The 22,104-nt window shown below is 39.0% G+C and overlaps 4 protein-coding genes across 8 annotated transcripts; 2 read left to right on the plus strand and 2 right to left on the minus strand.

The window, feature by feature from the left end:
* Positions 1-23: 23 nt before the first annotated feature.
* On the plus strand, positions 24-6,100 carry LOC127256025 (DNA (cytosine-5)-methyltransferase CMT3-like). The gene is made up of 12 exons (XM_051281858.1): positions 24-1,378; positions 2,271-2,302; positions 2,419-2,521; positions 3,103-3,207; positions 3,299-3,418; positions 3,497-3,590; positions 3,702-3,910; positions 4,006-4,071; positions 4,168-4,428; positions 4,516-4,574; positions 4,657-4,723; positions 4,790-6,100. The coding sequence occupies exons 1-12, from the start codon at positions 104-106 to the stop codon at positions 5,939-5,941; spliced, it is 3,543 nt and encodes a 1,180-aa protein (XP_051137815.1). The 5' UTR covers positions 24-103; the 3' UTR covers positions 5,942-6,100.
* Positions 6,101-6,391: 291 nt separating this feature from the next.
* On the plus strand, positions 6,392-8,250 carry LOC127255646 (myb family transcription factor PHL11). The gene is made up of 7 exons (XM_051281295.1): positions 6,392-6,437; positions 6,653-6,918; positions 7,131-7,207; positions 7,326-7,386; positions 7,473-7,554; positions 7,658-7,727; positions 7,809-8,250. The coding sequence occupies exons 2-7, from the start codon at positions 6,789-6,791 to the stop codon at positions 8,124-8,126; spliced, it is 738 nt and encodes a 245-aa protein (XP_051137252.1). The 5' UTR covers positions 6,392-6,437; positions 6,653-6,788; the 3' UTR covers positions 8,127-8,250.
* A 108-nt stretch (positions 8,251-8,358) lies between these two features.
* On the minus strand, positions 8,359-21,754 carry LOC127255638 (PR5-like receptor kinase). Of its 5 annotated transcripts, none has more exons than XM_051281282.1 (10): positions 21,599-21,754; positions 20,822-21,518; positions 20,666-20,730; positions 20,470-20,568; positions 20,201-20,370; positions 19,851-20,061; positions 19,518-19,755; positions 19,291-19,441; positions 18,912-19,205; positions 18,042-18,413 (listed from the first exon to the last, which is right to left on the minus strand). In XM_051281282.1, exons 1-10 carry the CDS (start codon positions 21,654-21,656, stop codon positions 18,210-18,212), a joined length of 2,187 nt encoding a protein of 728 aa, XP_051137239.1. In that variant the 5' UTR covers positions 21,657-21,754; the 3' UTR covers positions 18,042-18,209. The 5 variants fall into 5 exon arrangements, with proteins under 5 accessions (XP_051137240.1, XP_051137242.1, XP_051137241.1 ...); XM_051281281.1 differs by having other exon boundaries at positions 20,660-20,730; XM_051281283.1 differs by lacking the exons at positions 18,042-18,413; positions 18,912-19,205 and adding an exon at positions 8,359-8,964 and having other exon boundaries at positions 20,660-20,730.
* Positions 11,704-14,360, minus strand: LOC127255641 (4-coumarate--CoA ligase-like 6). Its single transcript, XM_051281289.1, has 6 exons — positions 13,079-14,360; positions 12,812-13,001; positions 12,362-12,507; positions 12,218-12,285; positions 12,031-12,133; positions 11,704-11,933 (listed from the first exon to the last, which is right to left on the minus strand). The coding sequence occupies exons 1-6, from the start codon at positions 14,165-14,167 to the stop codon at positions 11,820-11,822; spliced, it is 1,710 nt and encodes a 569-aa protein (XP_051137246.1). The 5' UTR covers positions 14,168-14,360; the 3' UTR covers positions 11,704-11,819.
* Positions 21,755-22,104: the final 350 nt, after the last annotated feature.

Consider the following 22,104-nt stretch of genomic DNA (forward strand, 5'->3'; position numbering starts at 1 on the left):
CCCACTGAATTTGGTATAAAATCTGAAGGCCCTTCGGAACTGCCGAAGTTCATTAAATCTGCCCAATTAAGCTCTCCGCCACCGCCGCCGCCGCCGTCGAGGGATGAAGAAGCAACGGAAGCCGGAGCGTGGGTCTCCTTCAGAGTGTTCGCCGCCGAGGCTTTCGGCTGCTTCTTCTTCAGCTCGTATTTCAGAACATTCGAAGTCAGGAATTGGATCCCGGTCAGAAGATGCGTGGGCGTTGTCATTGGAAGTGGCGGAGCCGCAGCCGCTTCAAATTCGTCATCCATCTGATGATGAAGATAATCCCTTGCCCAGATCGTCGCCAAGATTGAGTTATGACAAGTTCACGTCTCCGATTCCAAAGAGCAACCGCAGACAGACGGCGGTTACAGCATTGACGCCATCTCAATTGAGGAGGTCTCCAAGATTGTCTTCGATTTCTTTATCGCCGGCGGCGTTGACTCCAAGAGTTGAAAGGAATGCGGTTTCCTGCGATAAGGAATCGACGAAACGGCGCCGTTCTTTAGAAGATAAGGATTCTAGGGCACCGAAGGTTGTGAAGAAGGCTAAAGTGGATTCTGAATGTCGGGTTCTAAGGAGCTCTTTGAGGCTGTCTGGGGGTAAGATCGATGATTCAAATCTTCAATTAGTTGCGTTGCTGAATTCGGGTTCTAAGCATCAATGTAGAGGTAGTTTGAGGGAGAAGTGCTTGAGATCAAGAACTGTGTTAGTTTTTGTGGGAGAAGATGAGAAAAATCACAGCAAGAAAAATGGTGGTGGTTCTTTGAATGAATCCGTGGGGAAGAAAGCTTTGAAAAGTGCTCCCGGCAGGGTACATTCGAAGAGAGAAAGTGATTCAAGTTATCTGAAATTTTATGTGAGTAAAAAGAAACAGAAGGCAGAGAAAAGTGCCTCCACAGAAGGGGATAATGATCTCGAAAACAATGGGAGGAATTCGATTTCTCAAGAAAAGGAAGTTCCTTTGATAGATTATCATCCTGAAGCTTCTGCGTCGAAGAATGATGGAAATGGTGTAAAATCAATGGAGAAATGTTCGGATACTCCCAAAAAAAAGTCTACTTTGAAGGAAAGGAATAACCTTTCTGAGAGAAAGGAGGGTAAAAAGTGTGATTTGGAGTTGACAAACGTGAAGTGCTTAAGGTCTAAGAAAATTCAAGTGAAAGGAAATGTGGAGGGAGTTGCCAAGAAAAAGAAGGATTCAGTTGAAGGCTCGAATGGTTCTGTGGATGGATCCAATTCAAAGAATCGTGTAAAGTCACCGAAACAAGAGGAGAACATTATATGTTGTTTTGTAGGCGAGCCAGTTCCGGAAGAAGTAGCCCATAACAGGTGGCAGTGGCGGTATGAGCTGAAGGTAATTGATTCTTGATCTAATAAGATCTATCTCTTTAATAATCGATTATGTGTTATTTGTTATCGAAAAATTTCTATTTTTGCGTGGTCAGAACTCAGAAGCTATAGACAACTGTTAGTTTAATGAATGCATTTTGGTTCAAGTTGCATCCTTCTGTTTATATATTTATTTACTTTTTATCCCTTATCCAATTTAATGTTGTGTGCTAAGTGTTCGTCGAATAAATGCGAATTGATTACCAATTCAAGCTACGTTATAATGGTCGTAATGAATATAGATATCTATACAAGAAATAAATGTTTTCGATACTCAGATTGGCTTATTTAATGCTCCTTCGCCATGGTTGGAATGGAATCTTATGAATTCAACTTGCTCCGATCATAAATTAGATACCACTTTAGCGATATCTTCTGTGACTAATCCATGTGTTGACAATCTAACAGTCCTTTATGACAAGTGTCGTTTTTGTTCTATACTCTGAAAAGCCATTTCTTTTTATTTAACACACGAGAAATATTAGGAGCTAAGGGGATAGTTGGAAACACAATAAATGATGTACCTTTCATTTTGAGTAACATTCAAGAGAAGTCGGCATCTTTTATAGTCCCTTGTCAATATTGTGTCTTTTTAAAAAATGCTTCCTATTTCATGCTACTAGGTTATGCCATGTACCGAGAAGCTATTACAACTAGAAACTAATGATGGATAGAATTGAGACAATTAAGGTCTTGCTTTAGATATTTTTCATTCTTCTCTTGTTATGGGTCAGCGGACTGTCGCAGCTGCCCTTCGCCATAGCAGGGGCGTATCTTTATAGTTACTATTCCCATGGAAGAGTTTCGGTTTTCTTATACCTGTTGTTGATGACACTGATTGATTTTGTACGCTGCAGAGCAAAAATGAAGGTCAAAGATGGAAAATAAAGTGAGTGAATCCTATGAACGTATAGTTCTTGGGTAACATATTGTAGCCATAATTCCTTGTGTTTCAAATTAACTAGTGACTCTGCATTCTTATGGATTGTATTTCCATTCTTACAGTGCTGATGAAGAAGATGAAATCATTTTGAATGTGAAATGCCATTACAGTCGAGCCAAAGTTGGGAACTGTCTTCTGGATATTGGAGATTGTGTGTTTGTGAAGGTAATTAACCTTTGCAATTAATAATACTATTACTTTTATCGCTCTTCTTTTGCTTCTTTAATCCTTGAAATCAATGTTGTGATTCTGCATTGATATCTTTAATTTAATCGACTGGTTTGAATTATTATCATCTCATTCTTTCAAGGACCAAGCTATCTAATACCACTTAACTTTGAATATCAGAAAAAATTTGCGGCAGCAAGTAGTTCAAATATCACATTGTATATTCAGATCATTTGCTTTATGAGCATAAACGAATATACTATAACAATAATCAGTGTTGATTTTCTTATCATTTTCATGTGTCTTCTTATGGTTTCATCTCGCTGGTTACGTGCTCCTATCACGGACCGTGTATATTTTTCATTTTTTATGGTACTTTTTGGCTGCCTAATTTTTTTTTTTTTGTTTCGTAAATTACCATATGTTTCTGAATATGGTGCTGTTTGAAATCTAATGATCTATTCTGAAGAATGGTTGCCATAGTAGTTCCAATTGGCGACAGCTTTCTTCCTTGGCTTGATTGCTATACACATTAATTTCTAGCTATTCCAAAATTGACGTTGTACACAATTCTGCAGGGCGAGGGAACAAAGCAGCATGTTGGAAGGATTTTGGAATTTTTCAAAACAACAGATGAAGAAGATTACTTTAGGATTCAATGGTTTTTCCGGGCTGAAGATACGGTTTGCGTTTTGTTTTCAAAACCCGCTTTCTTGGTTAAATAGTACTGTTATCTTCTATTGTCTTCTATCAATGCCTTTGTACACTTACCAGGTTTTAAAAGACGTCGCTTCATGCCAAGATAATAAACGTTTATTCTACTCCACCATAATGAATGACAACCCATTAGATTGCATCATCTCAAAAGTCACCATCGAAAGAGTACCTCCTAAGGTATGTTGCTAAAAAATGTTTAAACGTTCCAGATTGACGATCTAGCTGATCAATTGGTTTGTTTTGCACAAACTGTAGCTATGTATGGATTCAGAACTTAGTCCGTCCGATTCTTTTTACTATGACATGGAGTATTGTGTCGACTACTCAACATTCCGGACCTTGAAACCTGGTTAGTAATGTTACAGTAGACCATCTGTTTCTTTGCGATTTCATTAATTATTCGCTGAATCTTTGCTCTTGAGAATTTAATTTAATTTTCCATTGTCGATCTCCATTTCAGAAACTTCTTCAGAGAGCGACCCTCATTCGTTGAGTTCAAAGCATCCTGATGAGAAACCACTTACTATGACTCCCCTGGCAGCAAATTTACAGAGTAACAACGAATCTTCGAAACCAGAATTAGCATTACTTGACATATACTCTGGCTGCGGAGGAATGTCTACCGGATTATGTGCAGGCGCAAAACTTTCAGGAATAAATCTTGTGACGGTAATGCTGAAGTTTTTGACTTCCATTGTATCTCTCATCCTAAATCGAATACTATCTGTATTGATCGCTGTAACTCATTTCTCCATTATTGTCAGAAATGGGCGGTCGATTATAGCAGCTCTGCCTGCGACAGCTTGAAACTGAACCACCCCGAAACCCAAGTGCGCGCTTCTTCTTACTAATGCGTCGTTTTATTCCAACTCTATTCAATTTGTGCGATGGTATGCTAAATTTCGATGCATACTTCTCTTCTACAGGTGAGGAATGTAACTGCTGATGATTTTCTAGACTTGTTAAGGGAATGGGAGAAATTGTGTAAGCAACATGTACACGATCCGGATTCTGCTTCTGATTCAAAAACAGCATTTGAAGGCGAATCCGAGTGCCAGCTCGAAGAGGAAAGCTGTACGACTAAATCGGATACAGAGGATAGTGATGAAGAGTATGAGGTCTCCCATTTCCTCGATATTTGCTATGGCGATCCGACTGAAAGTGGAACGCGCGGGCTACATTTCAAGGTACTAATAGCCGGTCTCATTTCATTTCAACGTCGATCATGAGCCTATTTTGTTAGACCAATCTTTCGATCCTCAATATTTCTGAAGGTACGTTGGAAGGGATACGACTCGGATGAAGATTCGTGGGAACCAGTTGAAGGATTGGGGTGAGAATTCGACACTCTTCATTCTTGCATTACTTTAATTCACGTCTAGATGACACTGTTCTTCGTTTTATACTTTTTTCAGTAACTGCGAAGAGCGAATCGAGGAGTTTGTTAGGAAAGGATTCGAATCAAAGATCCTCCCGCTGCCAGTGAGTTCATATTTTAACACTGCTCATTCTCTCGAGCTTTCTCGACTAACCATTTTAACATTGCAGGGAGATGTTGACGTTATCTGCGGTGGCCCTCCGTGTCAAGGAATCAGCGGCTACAATCGTCACAGGAACTTCGTGTCGCCATTAACGGATGAAAGAAATCGTCAGATTATAGTCTTCATGAACATAGTCGAGTTCTTGAAACCAAAGTACGTTCTGATGGAAAACGTGGTGGATATCATAAGGTTCGACAAAGGCTCCCTCGGGCGATACGCGTTAAGCCGTCTGGTGCACATGAAATATCAAGCTCGCCTCGGCACCATGGCTTCCGGCTGCTACGGTCTCCCTCAGTTTCGCCTCCGAGTCTTCATCTGGGGCGCTCATCCTGCCGAAATGCTGCCACAGTACCCTCTTCCGACGCACGACGTCATCGTCAGGTACTGGCCGCCGCTTGAGTTCGAACGAAACGTCGTGGCGTACGAAGAAGGCCAGCCGCGGAACCTCCACGAAGCTGTGATTCTCCGCGACTCGATCTCCGATCTCCCGGCCGTTGCCAACGATCAACAGCTCGAGGAAACGGCCTACACCGACCCTCCGAAAACCGAGTTCCAAGCCAGCATAAGGTCCCCGAAAGACGACGAAACGGCGGCGTTAACCGTCCTCTACGACCACCGGCCGCTGGAGCTGTCGAAGCACGACTACCTCCGCGTCTGCCATGTCCCGCACCGCAAGGGCGCCAATTTCCGCGACTTCCCCGGCGTGATCGTCGGCGGAAACAACATTGTCCGCCCCGACCCGGCAATGACGCCGGTGATGCTGCCGACGGGACGGCCCCTCGTGCCGGACTCCGTGTATACGTTCGAGGGAGGTAAGTCGAAACGACCGTATGCTCGAGTCTGGTGGGACGAGACGGTGTCAACCGTCGTCACGTACCCGCATATTCGAGCTCAGGCATGGCTGCACCCCGAGCAGGACCGGTGCTTAACCATTAGAGAATGTGCAAGGTTGCAAGGATTTCCAGATTATTACAGGTTCTGTGGAAGTGTTAAAGACAGGTATTGTCAGGTTGGAAATGCTGTATCGATCCCTGTTGCTCGAGCTTTGGGGTATGCTCTGGGAATGGCTTTCCAGAGAGTCATCGGAGACGAACCTCTCATGATTCTGCCGCCGGAATATTCTTCCCGGCCGCCGCCGCCGCCGGCAGAAGCTGAGTGATGGTGGTGGTAGTGTTGTTTTTCTGAATTTACATTCTTTGATCAATACTACATTGGATTGGGGGATTCTGTTCTATTTGGGATTTATTTATTTTAATTTATAAAATAAAACTCTTGATTAGTTTTTATTGTTATTGTTGTTGTGAGAAATAAATAAATAAATTGACGGAATTCAGCCGTCCTCTGTCTGAAAGACGTGGCACGTGAGTGTGGTTCAGGAATATTCGTGTCCCCTCAACTGCAGCCGAATATTCCGGTCATCCGTACACGTGTCGCCGATCGAATCTGCACCGTTCGATCAGGCTTTCAAATTTCTAACACCAGATTCCTCGCCGAGTTATTATTATTATCACGCCAACATGGATGTCTGCTGTCAAGTGTGTGTACATACAATTTATATCTGTATATATATATATATATATATATAGAGAGAGAGAGAGAGAGAGAGAGAGAGAGAGAGAGACAGGCTGGGATGAGTTGTGGCTCGTGGATGGGAGGTTCGATCTCATCTTTTTACTTTCTCCTCGTACACTAACTAACTTACGAACATGATTAGTAGTGATAGATTCTCTTGTTCAACATTCATGCACTCCCAACTTGCAATAATTTCTATATATTTCCTTACACACACATATATATATATACACACACATGTCTGTATGTATCTTCAGTCTATATATTATCCATCAGTTTGTTGTTTCTGCCCCTCCAGAGTTTGGATTTTGAATAAAGACAGATTAGGGGCTCCGTGGGATACATCTTCAACTCTCTTGATTTCGATTATATATTCATAATCGTCTATCTATATCTATATCCATATATATATACATGTGGTGGTGGCACTGGGTATGGAGAGAGCTTACGGCGGCGCCGGCGGCGGAGCGATGATGACGAGAGATCCAAAGCCTCGCCTGAGATGGACTGCCGATTTGCACGATCGGTTCGTCGATGCTGTAACTAAGCTTGGAGGCCCTAACAGTCAGTAATTTTTCACTTTGTTTCTGCAAATGATGTCTCTCTCTGTGTGTCTGTGATCTACAAAATTGGGAGATCCTTAATTTTGATGGGATTAGGGTTTATGATTGAGGATCTGAATTATGCACAGACAACATTTGATTTTCAGACACCATTAATGCGGAATTGGATTTATGTTGTTGATGATGATGATGATCGATTTCTTGAATTTGCAGAGGCTACTCCGAAATCAGTTCTGAGACTAATGGGATTGAAGGGCTTAACATTGTATCATCTCAAGAGCCATTTACAGGTGTCAAGAGATTTTCTATAATTTGTTAAGATTATTCAAATTGGGTCGTTATTATTTGTTTATATTCACTCAATTTGAATTTATAGATCGTTGATTTCTCAGCTTATGTTGTTTGCAGAAGTACAGACTCGGACAGCAGCAGACGAAGAAACAGAATGCTGTCGAAGGAAACAAAGACTGTGAGTGACTAAATCGAACAAACATGTACATATATTTATATATATGAGTCGAAATTCTAAGAAATGGTAAGTGTTTAATGTTGCAGTAAACTCGTACGGTCACCACAACTTGCACGACTCGAGCACGAGCACGAGCACTAATTCATGGAGCGCGAACAGCGAGCACCGGTAGCTCTCTTTATTACATTCATCTACTCTGTCTTAGGATTCAATGCGTAGTCGAGTAATGAAACTAATTCGATAACCAATTAAAAAAAATGGCTGAAAACAGAGATATCCCTGTAGCTGAAGCAGTCAAGACTCAGATTGAAGCGCAGAAAAGGCTACAAGAACAGCTCGAGGTCAGTCTGTCCGGCAGTCGACATGTTTAGTAAAATGTTAATTGTCCTAGTTCTTACAGCATATCCGATTTCGCGTACCAGGTACAAAAGAAGCTTCAGATAAGGATTGAAGCACAAGGCAAGTATCTTCAGGCGATACTCGAAAATGCTCAGCGCAGCCTTTCAGCCGGCACGAATCAGTCCGAAAGCCTCGAATCAACGAAAGCTCGGTTATCAGATTTTAACTTGGCGCTGTCGAGTTTTATGCAGACTATTAATGGAGATGGCCGGAATGGCTCGGAACTTGAGAGTGGAAAGGCGCTGGAGTCGAGTTACAATGTGGAGACACGTGTCGTCAAGCTTGAAGGGCGTTCTGTAGAATTCGACTTGAACTCGAGAAGTAGCTACGACTTGAAGTAGCTACGACTTTATTGGCATCGATGGATCGGTGTTTGAAGCCAAACCTCTTGAAAATAGATGAAACTTTGGTGTAAATTAAACTTGAATTTGAGTTATAATATATGTTGTGTATGTTTCTTGCATTGATCGATGAATTACTCATTTAAAAACTTAAGTTTACAAGAAGCAAATGTTACTCGGAACAAAATATCAAGAAATATATTACTATAGAGTGATGTCACGTCATAAGAACACAACGAACACAATTAAATTTGGGTATTATATGGTTTTGGATTTGAATAAAAAGTGTTGAATGTGAAGCATACAATACAACAAAAGAAAATTTTTATAAAATAAATGCTCTACATCATTAGTCATTGTTCATTTCAACTTCTGTTTCACAACAATTTTCGATAAATATTACTACTAAAATATATTTTCTCCAAACAAATATATAAATCAATTCAGAATCTCAAGCAAAACATGAACTTGCAATTTTAGTTCATGTTCAGAAGAAATCATTTTGATGTATGCAAGAAATGGTATAAGGTCATCTTCCTCCTACCTCAGACAGGGTGACTTCATTGATCGACGACGTCGTATCCATCGTGCTCTTCTTGACTTCTCCGAACACATTGTTTCTCGCTACGAATGACGGATTCTTGGGAATAGGCAAATTCGTCATTTCGCTCTTCAACATCATGACTACATCTTCAGAAGTAGGTCGATCTGCTACTCGATTTTCGACACATAGAAGTGCAATATGAATGCATCTTTGAAGTTGGTTGGTAACACAAGAATCCTTCAAAACTGGATCCATGAGTTCTAGTGCACAATCTTTTCTCCAAAGCTCCCAGGCCTAATCAATTACACAGGTTTTGCGTAATAATCGAGAATGGGTATATGCAAAAATTGGAACGGATATTACAATCATAAGAACTTACATATTCGACGAGGCTTAGGGGGCCTTCGATTTGGTGGAAGCTATTGTTTTTCCGGCCACTCACAATTTCAAGTACCAACACTCCGAAGCTGTATACGTCAGATTTGACGGAGAATATGCCCTGCATCGCATACTCAGGAGCCATATAACCACTGTGGACAAGAAAACAGTCGTAGACGTGTGAGATCGAGAATTAAATTCAACCATATGCAAGAAGTTGTTACTTACAATGTCCCGACGCGCCTATTTGTATTAGCTTCATCTATGTTTTGTTCAAAGACTCTTGCCAGCCCAAAATCAGAAATCTTGGCGTTCATCTTTTCATCGAGCAATACGTTGCTTGCTTTCAAGTCTCGGTGGATAATCCTAAGGCGGGAGTATTTGTGAAGGTAGAGCAGCCCTTGAGCGATGCCCTCGATGATGCTGAACCTTTGTTGCCAGCTTAATTGTTCCCTCATTGTAGAACCTGTAATTCGATGCAGAAGAAGAACTTCACATTTAAATCAAAGCTTGAGTACGAAACTTCATTTTATAAGTCAGAGTGCTAAGGTAAACTACACTCACTGAAGAGAAAGAAATCGAGACTTCTGTTGGGCATGTAATCGTAAATGATCATTTTGTTGTTTCCATGTATGCACAATCCATGTAACTTAACCAGGTTCACATGCTGCAGTTTGGAAATGAGTATCAGCTCGGTTTTAAACTCGAGCAATCCTTGCCCCGATTGTTGCGAGAGAAGCTTTACTGCTATGTCTTGGCCTGATGAAGTTATTCCCTGTAACATTACAAAGTTTGGTAAAGTAACAAATCAAGATGCGGCTCCGGTCATCATTTTAGAAATTAACTATAGAATTTGCACTCGTGATAATGCTATAAATTGTAATCGAAATCACTAATTATCAAGACCAGTCTACCTTATAGACAGATCCAAAACCTCCCTCTCCCAATTTATTTTCCATGGAAAAACTATTAGTAGCAGAGAGGATGGATTCGTAAGTAAAAAATCTAAGATCTTGATTCTTGGCTTCCCTTTCTTCATAACCTTCTAACGTCAGAAGTTCGCGTAATTGTTTATCCCTTCTTACTGTGGTATAATCATCCAAATTGCAATCATTAGAAAGACAACAACAATCACATAATCGACAAGACAATCTACAAAGAAACTAGGGCCTTTAGAATCAAACCTTGTTTAATTTTCCGCACAATGATCAGTACAATGACGAGCACGATCAGCACAACTGAGAATACCACAACGAGGATGATTATTGTATACCTTTTCATTCCTGCAATTTTCCATATAAAGAATCTGACATTCACATATAGAATCCATTTGCATTAATGTTTCGAATGCATAACACAAATCGACCAAAATAACCATTACCTGGAGATGGAGGTGAAGATCCCGGGGTCGAAAATGGAGGAGAAGATCCTGGGGTTGGAGGCAGTCTACTCTTATGAGTTCCCATCAAAAAACATGAAATCAATCAGTGAATACACACACTTCTGTTCAAATCCAATTTAAGAAGTGTAAACTTACTTGGGACTTCCTGAAGGGCAGAATGTTATGTTATAATTAGCCCCTGTACACGAATACGTAGTATTGTCGGAATCGAAGGTGTAGCTGTAAGCTTGCGGACACTCCCTCTTGAACACCTGCGAGTATTCTGTGGGCTTGCATTCACTCGGAGAAGATGTACGGCAGCAGTACTGCTCCTCCAGGAACGCCTGGCAGGCGCTCTTACAGGCGATTGCTTCGCCATTGCTTCCGGTCACTCGCATCTCCACCGGACAAGCTCTGTTAACATCGCGCACGCACTCCGTGGTTCTACAATCGGCGCCGGAGCCGGCGAGCGGCGCCACCAGTATCGGGAGGTTATACCCGAAGACAAGACTGACGTCGTAGGAATCCATTCCGTTGATTCCGGCGAGACCGAATTCCGCAAGCGTAACAGTGGGGACGTTGCGATTGCCGGCGCATTCCATCTTCCCCGTGCCGCAATCGCCGGTGACGCAGTGGAAACTTCCATTTGAGTCCTCGCTGCAGCCTGTTCTTCCCCAAATTCGACCTGCCCACGACCCAAACGCGCTGACGATCTCCGATTCACCGCTCTGCAGAGTGAATCCAGTCGATTGAATCCCCGTTACGTTATCGGATCGAGAAGTCGTTAATATCCCCGGCCAGACAGTGAAGTCGCACCTGTTTGCGAATGTGAAATTCGCCGATGAATGAACTCCTGCAAGGTAAGCTGAACAGTAAATCCCTAAAACCAAATTAGGGCTTATAGCAATGCTATCGAATTGACTTGATTACCTGTTATAGAGCAACTAGAGAAGATTAAAGTCAAAAGCACGAAAACAGACATCTCCATTAATGCTCTTCTTCTTCCCCAGCGGATGATCTGAATAATTAATAACTGATTTAAAAAATAATGGGAATGACAAAAATTCAACAAAAATTGTTAAATCTGCACTTCCAGATTCCCCGCCGGCATTTTCTTGCCATTGATGTGACAGTTGATGTTCCAGGGAACCTTCTCACCGTATTCATCATATGGTCCAAGACTGCCAGCAGCTATGATTTGAAATTTCAAACATGGCGTCATCTTCTTGAATAGGCTACTTTATATAATATATGAAAATATACAAATGAATACGAACACAAGAAATTAAAAAGCATGAAGAGCTATGGAAATTCTGTCTTCCAGGCTTCAACATAGCTTTTCTTTATTACTCATTAATTTAATTTTTGCAGTAGTTAAGGAATGAGAATCCTAAAGCTTGGAAGTTAACAAGCTCCTTAATTCCTTTCTGAGGATTTTTCCAGATGCTGATCTTGGTATCGACCCACAAAAGTACATCTTTCTCACCTTCTTGTAAGGTGCAACCTGCAATCAAACGATACACGTATATACATATATATATATATATATTATGTATCCATGTTTGTATGCATCCACCAAGCTCAGAAGTCAAAACACTGACCTGCTTAGCTACGTAGTTCATAAGATCTGATTCAGAAACTGAGCTCCCCTGTTTCAGAACAACAAAGGCCACAGGGATCTCCCCTGCATCTTCATCCCTTTGTCTATACAATTCGAAAAATGGTGAGCAAATTCCAATTAGCAAAATTTCCATACATAGGGTAGAAATAAAATGGTTCATTCAATACCCGGCTACTGCAACATCGAGAACATCGGGATGGGACATCAATGCAGCCTCTAAATCAGCAGGAGCAATCTGAACAGAAAAAAAATTGGGAAATGTTGGAATCAATAATCTTAATTTGTAGTAGATGGAGATGGAGCTTAATTACCTGGAAGCCCTTGTATTTGATCATCTCCTTTAATCGATCGACTATTTGTAAGTATCCTTCTTGATCGAAATATACGATGTCGCCAGTATGCAGCCAACCATCTTTGTCGATTGCAGCCTCGGTAGCCTCTCTATTATTCAAGTACCCTACGGCAAAGATGAATGAATAGTCAATCTCCAAATATCACAATAAATTCAGTGAATTAAATAATACATCAGGCAAGATACAAGAATTCAATCAAATTTTCAATCGCAAGAAAAGGAAATGCCAAGATATTTTGGTACAACTGTACATCCAATGTGGAATGGTAAATTGCCACCCAAATTTGATATTCTTGTTGTTATATCTTCTCTATCGAAATTGATTTTTTGTTTCAATGAAGTCTTATATTAAGCCTATTTATATGCATTTTGAGACAAACATGGTAGGGCTAATCAAACTGATTTTTACCTTTCATGTTCCCTGGTGATTGCAACCAAAGCTCACCATTAGATCCCGGAGGCAAACAAGAGCCACTGATCCAATCCACAACTTTAGCACGTACATTTGGTGATAATAGCCCCGATGACGAATATTTACAACTATTCGTGGAATTGTAACCTCGAGCTCCTATCGCAGTCGATTCTGTCATGCCATAGCCCTGCAAGGAATCCATAGTTTACATTCATCGAAAATTCACATTGAGACAAACTTTTCAAAGGTTAGAACAAAGCACACCTGAATGAAATCTACAGGAGGGAGTGTCTCAAGGAATTCGTTTATTCGTCTTTCACTTACTAACGCAGCTCCAGAAGAAACCTGTTTCAGACTCCTAAGGCCATTGCAGCCAAGCTTCTTCGCTTTGTTCGTCAACTCCGTCACAATAGGAGGCACGCAGTGAAGATGCGTAACACCATATCGATCAATAGCTTTAATCATCTCATCCCCATTGAACCTTTTCATCGTAACAATGGTACTACCCAATGAAAACAATCCCATGACAAAGAGCGAAAGCCCATAAACATGGAACATCGGGACAACAGCCAAATAGACATTCATTGTGCTCGGAAAATCATACAACGAAGCTTCGAATCTCACAAAAAGCTCAATCATAGCTATGAAGTTCCCATGTGTTAGCACAACTCCTTTGGCCCTTCCTGTAGTCCCTGATGAATAAAGAATTGCAGCAGCATCTTGCTGCCTAATTTTCGGCCATGGAGCCGGACTCGAATCAATGGAATAAATCGAAAATAGCTTATGAAAAGCAGATTCATCACTAGGCAAGGAATCAAAATCAATAACGTCAGGAACCCCAATTACAGAGCATCCTTCTAATGTGCTAACCAAAAGCTCAATTCTATCAACAACAGAAAACACTAAACTCGCATTTGTGTCCAAAACCTGCCTTTCGATCTCCGACACACCACTCAAAGGATTCATAGTTGTTGCAATTGCACCAATGCTCAAAACGCCCAAAAATATGATAGGAAAGCAAATTGAATTCGGCAACAACAGCAAAACGACGTCGCCTTGCTTCACACCCATGCGTTGGAGCCCTACCGCCATGGATTTCACCAACAGGGAGAGCTTCGAGTAAGAAACTGACAGACCAGTAGAAGAATCAACTAGTGCAGTACCACCATTGTGCTTATGAGAGAAAATAAACGAAACAACATCGATAAAATGATCAGAAGGCAGATCAATCGACGTAAACTTGCTGCTGTAAATTCCTGTTTCGGGAGAATACCACCAAGGAGTAACCGATTTCGTTCCTCCTCCTCCATTTCCTCTGGATTTCAGAATGGCTGTCGAATATCCTCCTGCCATGATCACGCGAGAACAGAGATCGGAACAAAATTGTAATGATTCAGTCGCACCTCATGCTTCGTAAACAAGCAGCATGAAAATGCTGCAACACACACCATATATAAAATTCGATCGTTCCGAAAAACCATACCTAAAATGTCAGTATATCAAAATTTCAAGTATGCCCCTACCAAAAAATGCAAATATGCACAAGATCAAATTGTTCCCCCCTAGGCCCTACCAAATATGCAAAAATGAACAAGAGCAAATTGCGGACGAAATCAGTAAGAATAAAAGTATTGGCGGAAAATTCCAAAGGGAGAATGAAAGCAATGGCGGCCCAGAAGTTGTCTAGGTGCCGTGCTTGAAGGCTTCCAAAATCTGATAAGAAGCGTCGAATGTACGGATGTAGGGTTAGGGTGATGCTTAGACTTAATTGTCACCATGTTGGACACAGAGGCATACGTTTTTAATTAATATATAATGTGTCAGTTGAAGGCACGTACTTTGTCGGATATACGTTACTCCCGTCTCAAATATCCTACAACATTTTTTTTTATATATCCTAAATACTTTTGCAATATTTTTAAAATAGAAAATAATTAATCATACTTAATCTCTATCCCACACTTTATCCCCTCACATCATCCAAATAAAAAAATAAAATATACATTTCCTTCTCCATCACATCACTTAATTTCTAAATTATCATACTTAATACTACCCACCTAAAAACTCGTGCCAAAAGTAAATGTTGCACTTGTTTTGGACGGAGGGAGTATAATAATAGGTGCCTATAAGTAAACAAGAAAAATACGATTTGCTGACCGATCATCTAAATATATATATATATAATTTATTTTATATATAATATGAAAATTCGTAGTCTCGATCATATATATATATAATTTTTTTATATACAATATGAAAATTTGTAGTGACTATCCGAAAGTGCTGGTTAAATTGCGATGGAACCTATATCCTGTAAATTAGGTGCAACAAGACAAATTATACTAGGCAAATTATGTATGACATATGAACCCAATAATCTATATATATTGTATATTTGCTCTTGTTACATCGGGTCACCAAATATCTATAAAAAAAAAATATTAAATATTAATATAATACTATTCCATTTTACTTTATTATTTATATTTACGTTCGTCACATCTTATTTGTTTTTTAAAAATATAATTATTTATTTTAATTATATTTTAAAATTTATAATTTATAATTTTTTTAATTTTAATTATACTATTTAGTTATATTTTACATAAAATACTAGTATTATTTTAAGATAATATATTATGTTATCTGTTTTTATGACAAATTACTAAGTATTTCATGTTGATTCATTAACTTGATCAAATTAACACCTTAACCGCAAGGATTGTGTAGATTATTTTGTGTTAGTTTAGTTGATATATATGGATTATATTACATGGAAGTATATTATATTGTGTAGATTATAATAAAAATAATTATATATTAATATTAAAATATTTTTAATTTTTAGTAGATGAAATTTTTTATACTCCCTCCGTCTCATAACAAAGTATCTATTTTTTTTTATTTTAGTCCGTTCCATAACAAAGTATCCATTTCTTTTTTTTAGTAATTGTACTATCTACCTAATATTACAAATACCCTTACAACTTACAATATATTACACAAATGCCATTACTTTTATATCACACATACTAATAAGGTTATTTTAGTCATTTCTACTTTTATTTCTAGTATATCCCAATATAATACTAATATTTCTAAAATTACTTGCAAAAAGCAAATGAATATTTACGGGAGTATTAATGACTTTGTTTTTTAAATTAATGTAATGTTATTAATATGAATACATATAAATGTGATGTATCTAAAATATATAGTAACATTCATAATTACTATAAATAAATAAATACTAAAGGATATGTTTGTTTTGTATTTTGATTTAAAAAAATATAATAAATTGTATAAATAATATAAAAATAATAAATATATATAGTATATTAATTTTTTTTTTGAAGAAAATATATTGAGAAATATTAGTAAAAGAACCAAGCCTTTGCATTAGTAGCAAAATGAATACCATTAAAATGGACTAAGAGGGTTTTTTTTTTCAACAATTAGGATGCAAATTAAACCAATAAACATATGAAGTATAATTTATAACACATAACTACATGTAATAATTAACACACATATATCACATAACTACATGTTAATATACCACAAATGTAGAAGTGGCAACATTATAATAGTCCACACTCACACCCTATGTATTACGATACCTTACAAATTTAAAATACATTCTAACAATTTACAAAATACATGATTTAATACAAATAATACATAGAAATAATTGTTTATATATTGTTGGGATTAATTAACATCTTAATCGTATAATATGCAAAATAAGTTCGACAAAACAAATTACACTAAGCGAATAATATATAACAGACAAAATTCATAAGTATTGAAAGTTTGAACGCATAACCTTATGATTACGAGTTCAGTCCAAATCACCAAACTATTTCTTACTCTTTCCGGACGTTGAAAGCTTCGTAACTTTATCGGTGTCGAAAGTCGTGCTTTTGACTCTAATTAGAGAGATATGTTTTTTTACCACATGTTGAAAGTTCTGCTTATGGTTCCAATTATGCTGAAAACTTCTTTTGAATTTTTGAAAATTTTTAAAAATTTAAAAGTTTGAAAAAAAGTAACAGTCTTTGGTAAATTTACCAAGGGCTAGGTTGCAATTAAAGATAAATTCACGAGAAAGCAGTATTTCTGGATTTAAACAAAATCATAAATCAAATAGGTAGGAGCGTAAACTGACACATTCTGGAGCTATCTGTAATTCTTCGATTCCTCGAGGTCGACTTGACTAGACTTAACAATAAAATAGTTGGAAGAGTGTACAGACGCAAATTAATATTTGATTTGATGTTTTGTGAGAAAAAATATATATTTGATGTGATAGCTTTTAAAAAATAAATAGTGCAAAATGAATGAAAGTGGGTGCCACCGAACATTTTCAAATTTTGTTTCTGTTCAGATTGCTCCAAATTTTGTTTCTGTTCAGATCGCTCCTGCTGATTCAGAGGCTGCATTGCTGTCCCATCCTGATGTTTTCGATGTTTCAGTTAGCGGGTATTGAATTGACTTTAGTTCTGCCCTACATGCTTGTTCTTGATCAATTTTGCTAATTGGAATTTGCTCACAAATTTCCGAATTGAATTGACAAAGGGATGAAGTCTGGAAGACAGATAATTCCCGTAGCTCTTCATGCTTTTCTTTCTTGAGGATCGCGTGATGTTTGAAATTTCAAATGATAGATGCTGGCAATCGTGGACCATAGAAAAACTAACGTGTTTGTTTGTTTGGATTAACTGAGAAGGTTCGCTGAAATATCATCAGCTGTCGCGACAATGGCAATGGTGAAGGCAAGAAACAGAATGCTGTCGAAGGAAACAAAGACAGCAGCTGTGAGTGACTAAATCGAACAAATATATACATATACATATATATATATATATATATGAGTCGAAATTCTAAGGAATGGTAAGTGTTTAATGTTGTAGTAAACTCGTACGGTCACCACAACTTGCACGACACGAGCACTAATTCATGGAGCGCGAACAGCGAGCACCGGTAGCTCTCTTTACTACATTCATCTACTCTGTCTTAGGATTCAATGCGTAGTCGAGTAATGAAACTAATTTAATAACCAATTCAAAAAAATATGGCTGAAAACAGAGATATACCTGTAGCTGAAGCAGTCAAGACTCAGATCGAAGCGCAGAAAAGGCTACAAGAACAGCTCGAGGTCAGTCTGTCCGGCAGTCGACATGTTTAGTAATCTGTTAATTGTCCAAGTTCTTACAGCATATCCGATTTCTCGTACCAGGTACAAAAGAAGCTTCAAATAAGGACTGAAGCGCAAGGCAAGTATCTTCAGGCGATACTCGAAAATGCTCAGTGCAGCCTTTCAGCCGGCGGGAATCAGTCTGAAAGCCTCGAATCGACGAAAGCTCGGTTATCGGACTTCAACTTGGCGCTGTCAAGTTTTATGCAGACCATTAATGGAGATGGCCGGAATGGCTCGGAACTTGAGAGTGGAAAGGCGCCGGAGTCGAGTTACAATGTGGAGGCACGAGAAATGAATGTCGTCAAGCTTGAAGGGCGTTCTGTAGAATTCGACTTGAACACGAGAAGTAGCTACGACTTTATTGGCATCGATGGATCGGTGTTTGAAGCCAAACCTCTTGAAAATAGATGAAACTTTGGTGTAAATTAAACTTGAATTTGAGTTATAATATATGTTGTGTATGTTTCTTGCATTGATCGATGAATTACTCATTTAAAAACTTAAGTTTACAAGAAGCAAATGTTACTCGGAACAAAATATCAAGAAATATATTACTATAGAGTGATGTCACGTCATAAGAACACAACGAACACAATTAAATTTGGGTATTATATGGTTTTGGATTTGAATAAAAAGTGTTGAATGTGAAGCATACAATACAACAAAAGAAAATTTTTATAAAATAAATGCTCTACATCATTAGTCATTGTTCATTTCAACTTCTGTTTCACAACAATTTTCGATAAATATTACTACTAAAATATATTTTCTCCAAACAAATATATAAATCAATTCAGAATCTCAAGCAAAACATGAACTTGCAATTTTAGTTCATGTTCAGAAGAAATCATTTTGATGTATGCAAGAAATGGTATAAGGTCATCTTCCTCCTACCTCAGACAGGGTGACTTCATTGATCGACGACGTCGTATCCGTCGTGCTCTTCTTGACTTCTCCGAACACATTGTTTCTCGCTACGAATGACGGATTCTTTGGAATAGGCAAATTCGTCGTTTCGCTCTTCAACATCATGACTACATCTTCAGAAGTAGGTCGATCTGCTACTCGATTTTCGACACATAGAAGTGCAATATGAATGCATCTTTGAAGTTGGTTGGTAACACAAGAATCCTTCAAAACTGGATCCATGAGTTCTAGTGCACAATCTTTTCTCCAAACCTCCCAGGCCTAATCAATTACACAGGTTTTGCGTAATAATCGAGAATGGGTATATGCGAAAATTGGAACGGATATTACAATTATAAGAACTTACATATTCGACGAGGCTTAGGGGGCCTTCGATTTGGTGGAAGCTATTGTTTTTCCGGCCACTCACAATTTCAAGTACCAACACTCCGAAGCTGTATACGTCAGATTTGACGGAGATTATGCCCTGCATCGCATACTCAGGAGCCATATAACCACTGTGGACAAGAAAACAGTCGTAGACGTGTGAGTTCGAGAATTAAATTCAACCATATGCAAGAAGTTGTTACTTACTATGTCCCGACGCGCCTATTTGTATTAGCTTCATCTATGTTTTGTTCAAAGACTCTTGCCAGCCCAAAATCAGAAATCTTGGCGTTCATCTTTTCATCGAGCAATACGTTGCTTGCTTTCAAGTCTCGGTGGATAATCCTAAGGCGGGAGTATTTGTGAAGGTAGAGCAGCCCCTGAGCGATGCCCTCGACGATGCTGAACCTTTGTTGCCAGCTTAATTGTTCGCTCATTGTAGAACCTGTAATTCGATGCAGAAGAACTTCACATTTAAATCAAAGCTTGAGTACGAAACTTCATTTTATAAGTCAGAGTGCTAAGGTAAACTACACTCACTGAAGAGAAAGAAATCGAGACTTCTGTTGGGCATGTAATCGTAAATGATCATTTTGTTGTTTCCATGTATGCACAATCCATGTAACTTAACCAGGTTCACATGCTGCAGTTTGGAAATGAGTATCAGCTCGGTTTTAAACTCGAGCAATCCTTGCCCCGATTGTTGCGAGAGAAGCTTTACTGCTATGTCTTGGCCTGATGAAGTTATTCCCTGTAACATTACAAAGTTTGGTAAAGTAAGAAATCAAGATGCAGCTCCGGTCATCTTTTTAGAAATTAACTATAGAATTTGCACTCGTGATAATGCTATAAATTGTAATCGAAATCACTAATTATCAAGACCAGTCTACCTTATAGACAGATCCAAAACCTCCCTCTCCCAATTTATTTTCCATGGAAAAACTATTAGTAGCAGAGAGGATAGATTCGTAAGTAAAAAATCTAAGATCTTGATTCTTGGCTTCCCTTTCTTCATAACCTTCTAGCGTCAGAAGTTCGCGTAATTGTTTATCCCTTCTTACTGTGGTATAATCATCCAAATTGCAATCATTAGAAAGACAACAACATCACATAATCGACAAGACAATCTACAAAGAAACTAGGGCCTTTAGAATTAAACCTTGTTTAATTTTCCGCACAATGATCAGTACAATGACGAACACGATCAGCACAACTGAGAATACCACAACAAGGATGATTATTGCATCCCTTTTCATTCCTGCAATTTTCCATATAAAGAATCTGACATTCACATATAGAATCCATTTGTATTAATGTTTCGAATGCATAACACAAATCGACCAACTAACCTTTACCTGAAGATGGAGGTGAAGATCCCGGGGTAAAAAATGGAGGAGAAGATCCTGGGGTTAGAGGCAGTCTACTCTTATGAGTTCCCATCAAAAAACATGAAATCAATCAGTGAATACACACACTTCTGTTCAAATCCAATTCAAGAAGTGTAAACTTACTTGGGACTTCCTGAAGGGCAGAATGTTATGTTATAATTAGCCCCTGTACACGTATACGTAGGATAGTCGGAATCGAAGACGTAGCTGTAAGCTTGCGGACACTCCCTCTTGAACACCCGCGAGTATTCTGTGGGCTTGCATTCACTCGGAGAAGATAAATTGCAGCAGTACTGCTCCACCAGGAACGCCTGGCAGGCGCTCTTACAGGCGATTGCTTCGCCATTGCTTCCGGTCACTCGCATCTCCACCGGACAAGCTCTGTTAACATCGCGCACGCACTCCGTGGTTCTACAATCGGCGCCGGAGCCGGCGAGCGGCGCCACCAGTATCGGGAGGTTGTACCCGAAGACAAGACTGACGTCGTACAAATCCATTCCGTTGATTGCGTTGAGATTGAATTCCGCAAGGGTAACGGTGGGGACGTTGCGATTCCCGGCGCATTCCATCTTCCCCGTTCCGCAATCGCCGGTGACGCAGTGGAAACTTCCATTTGAGTCCTCCCTGCAGCCTGTTCTTCCCCAAATTCGACCTGCCCACGACCCAAACGCGCTGACGATCTCCGATTCACCGCTCTGCAGAGTGAATCCAGTCGAATGAATCCCCGTTCGGTTATCGGATCGCTTAGTCGTTAATATCCCCGGCCAGACGGTGAAGTCGCACCTGTTTGCGAATGTGAAATTCGCCGATGAATGAACTCCTGAAAGGTAAGCTGAAAAGTAAATCCCTAAGACCATAAAATTAGGGCTTATAGCAATGCTATCGAATTGACTTGATTACCTGTTATAGAGCAACTAGAGAAGATTAAAGTCAAAAGCACGAAAACAGACATCTCCATTAATGCTCTTCTTCTTCCCCAGCGGATGATCTTAATCGTATAATATGTAAGATAAATTCGACAAAATAAATTACAATAAGCGAATAATATATAACAGACAAAATTTATAAGTATTGAAAATTCGAACATATAACGTTATGATTACGAGTTCAGTCTAAATCACATAACTATCTCTTACTCTTTCCGGACGTTGAAAGCTTCGTAACTTTATCGGCGTTGAATGTCGTGCTTTTGACTCTAATTAGAGACATATTTTTTTACCACGTGTTGAAAGTTTTACTGTCGTGCTTTTGACTCTAATTAGAGACATATTTTTTTACCACGTGTTGAAAGTTTTACTGTCGTGCTTTTGACTCTAATTAGAGACATATTTTTTTACCACGTGTTGAAAATTTTACTTATGGTTCCAATTATGCTGAAAACCTCTTTAGAATTTTTGGAAATTTTT

The sequence above is a fragment of the Andrographis paniculata genome, unplaced genomic scaffold (assembly GCF_009805555.1).
Source record: "Andrographis paniculata isolate CXL003 unplaced genomic scaffold, ASM980555v1 Contig54END, whole genome shotgun sequence".
In the NCBI taxonomy this organism is placed as follows: domain Eukaryota; kingdom Viridiplantae; phylum Streptophyta; class Magnoliopsida; order Lamiales; family Acanthaceae; genus Andrographis; species Andrographis paniculata.

Bases quoted from the DNA above. Each gene is read 5' to 3' on its own strand.
- LOC127256025 (XM_051281858.1), top strand. From the start codon at position 104: ATGAAGAAGCAACGGAAGCCGGAGCGTGGGTCTCCTTCAGAGTGTTCG. The intron at 1,379-2,270 runs GTAATTGATTCT...TGTACGCTGCAG, and splicing joins AGTGGCGGTATGAGCTGAAG to AGCAAAAATGAAGGTCAAAG. The intron at 3,591-3,701 runs GTTAGTAATGTT...TCTCCATTTCAG, and splicing joins ATTCCGGACCTTGAAACCTG to AAACTTCTTCAGAGAGCGAC.
- LOC127255646 (XM_051281295.1), top strand. From the start codon at position 6,789: ATGGAGAGAGCTTACGGCGGCGCCGGCGGCGGAGCGATGATGACGAGA. The intron at 7,208-7,325 runs GTGTCAAGAGAT...TGTTGTTTGCAG, and splicing joins ATCTCAAGAGCCATTTACAG to AAGTACAGACTCGGACAGCA. The intron at 7,728-7,808 runs GTCAGTCTGTCC...TTCGCGTACCAG, and splicing joins GGCTACAAGAACAGCTCGAG to GTACAAAAGAAGCTTCAGAT.
- LOC127255641 (XM_051281289.1), bottom strand. From the start codon at position 14,167: ATGGCAGGAGGATATTCGACAGCCATTCTGAAATCCAGAGGAAATGGA. The intron at 12,286-12,361 runs GTAATTAAGCTC...TTTTCTGTTCAG, and splicing joins TCAAATACAAGGGCTTCCAG to ATTGCTCCTGCTGATTTAGA. The intron at 12,134-12,217 runs GTATTGAATGAA...CGAATTGTATAG, and splicing joins CTCGATGTTGCAGTAGCCGG to ACAAAGGGATGAAGATGCAG.
- LOC127255638 (XM_051281281.1), bottom strand. From the start codon at position 21,656: ATGGAGATGTCTGTTTTCGTGCTTTTGACTTTAATCTTCTCTAGTTGC. The intron at 20,731-20,821 runs GTAAGTTTACAC...TCATAAGAGTAG, and splicing joins TGCCCTTCAGGAAGTCCCAA to ACTGCCTCTAACCCCAGGAT. The intron at 20,062-20,200 runs GTAGACTGGTCT...GTAATGTTACAG, and splicing joins GTTTTGGATCTGTCTATAAG to GGAATAACTTCATCAGGCCA.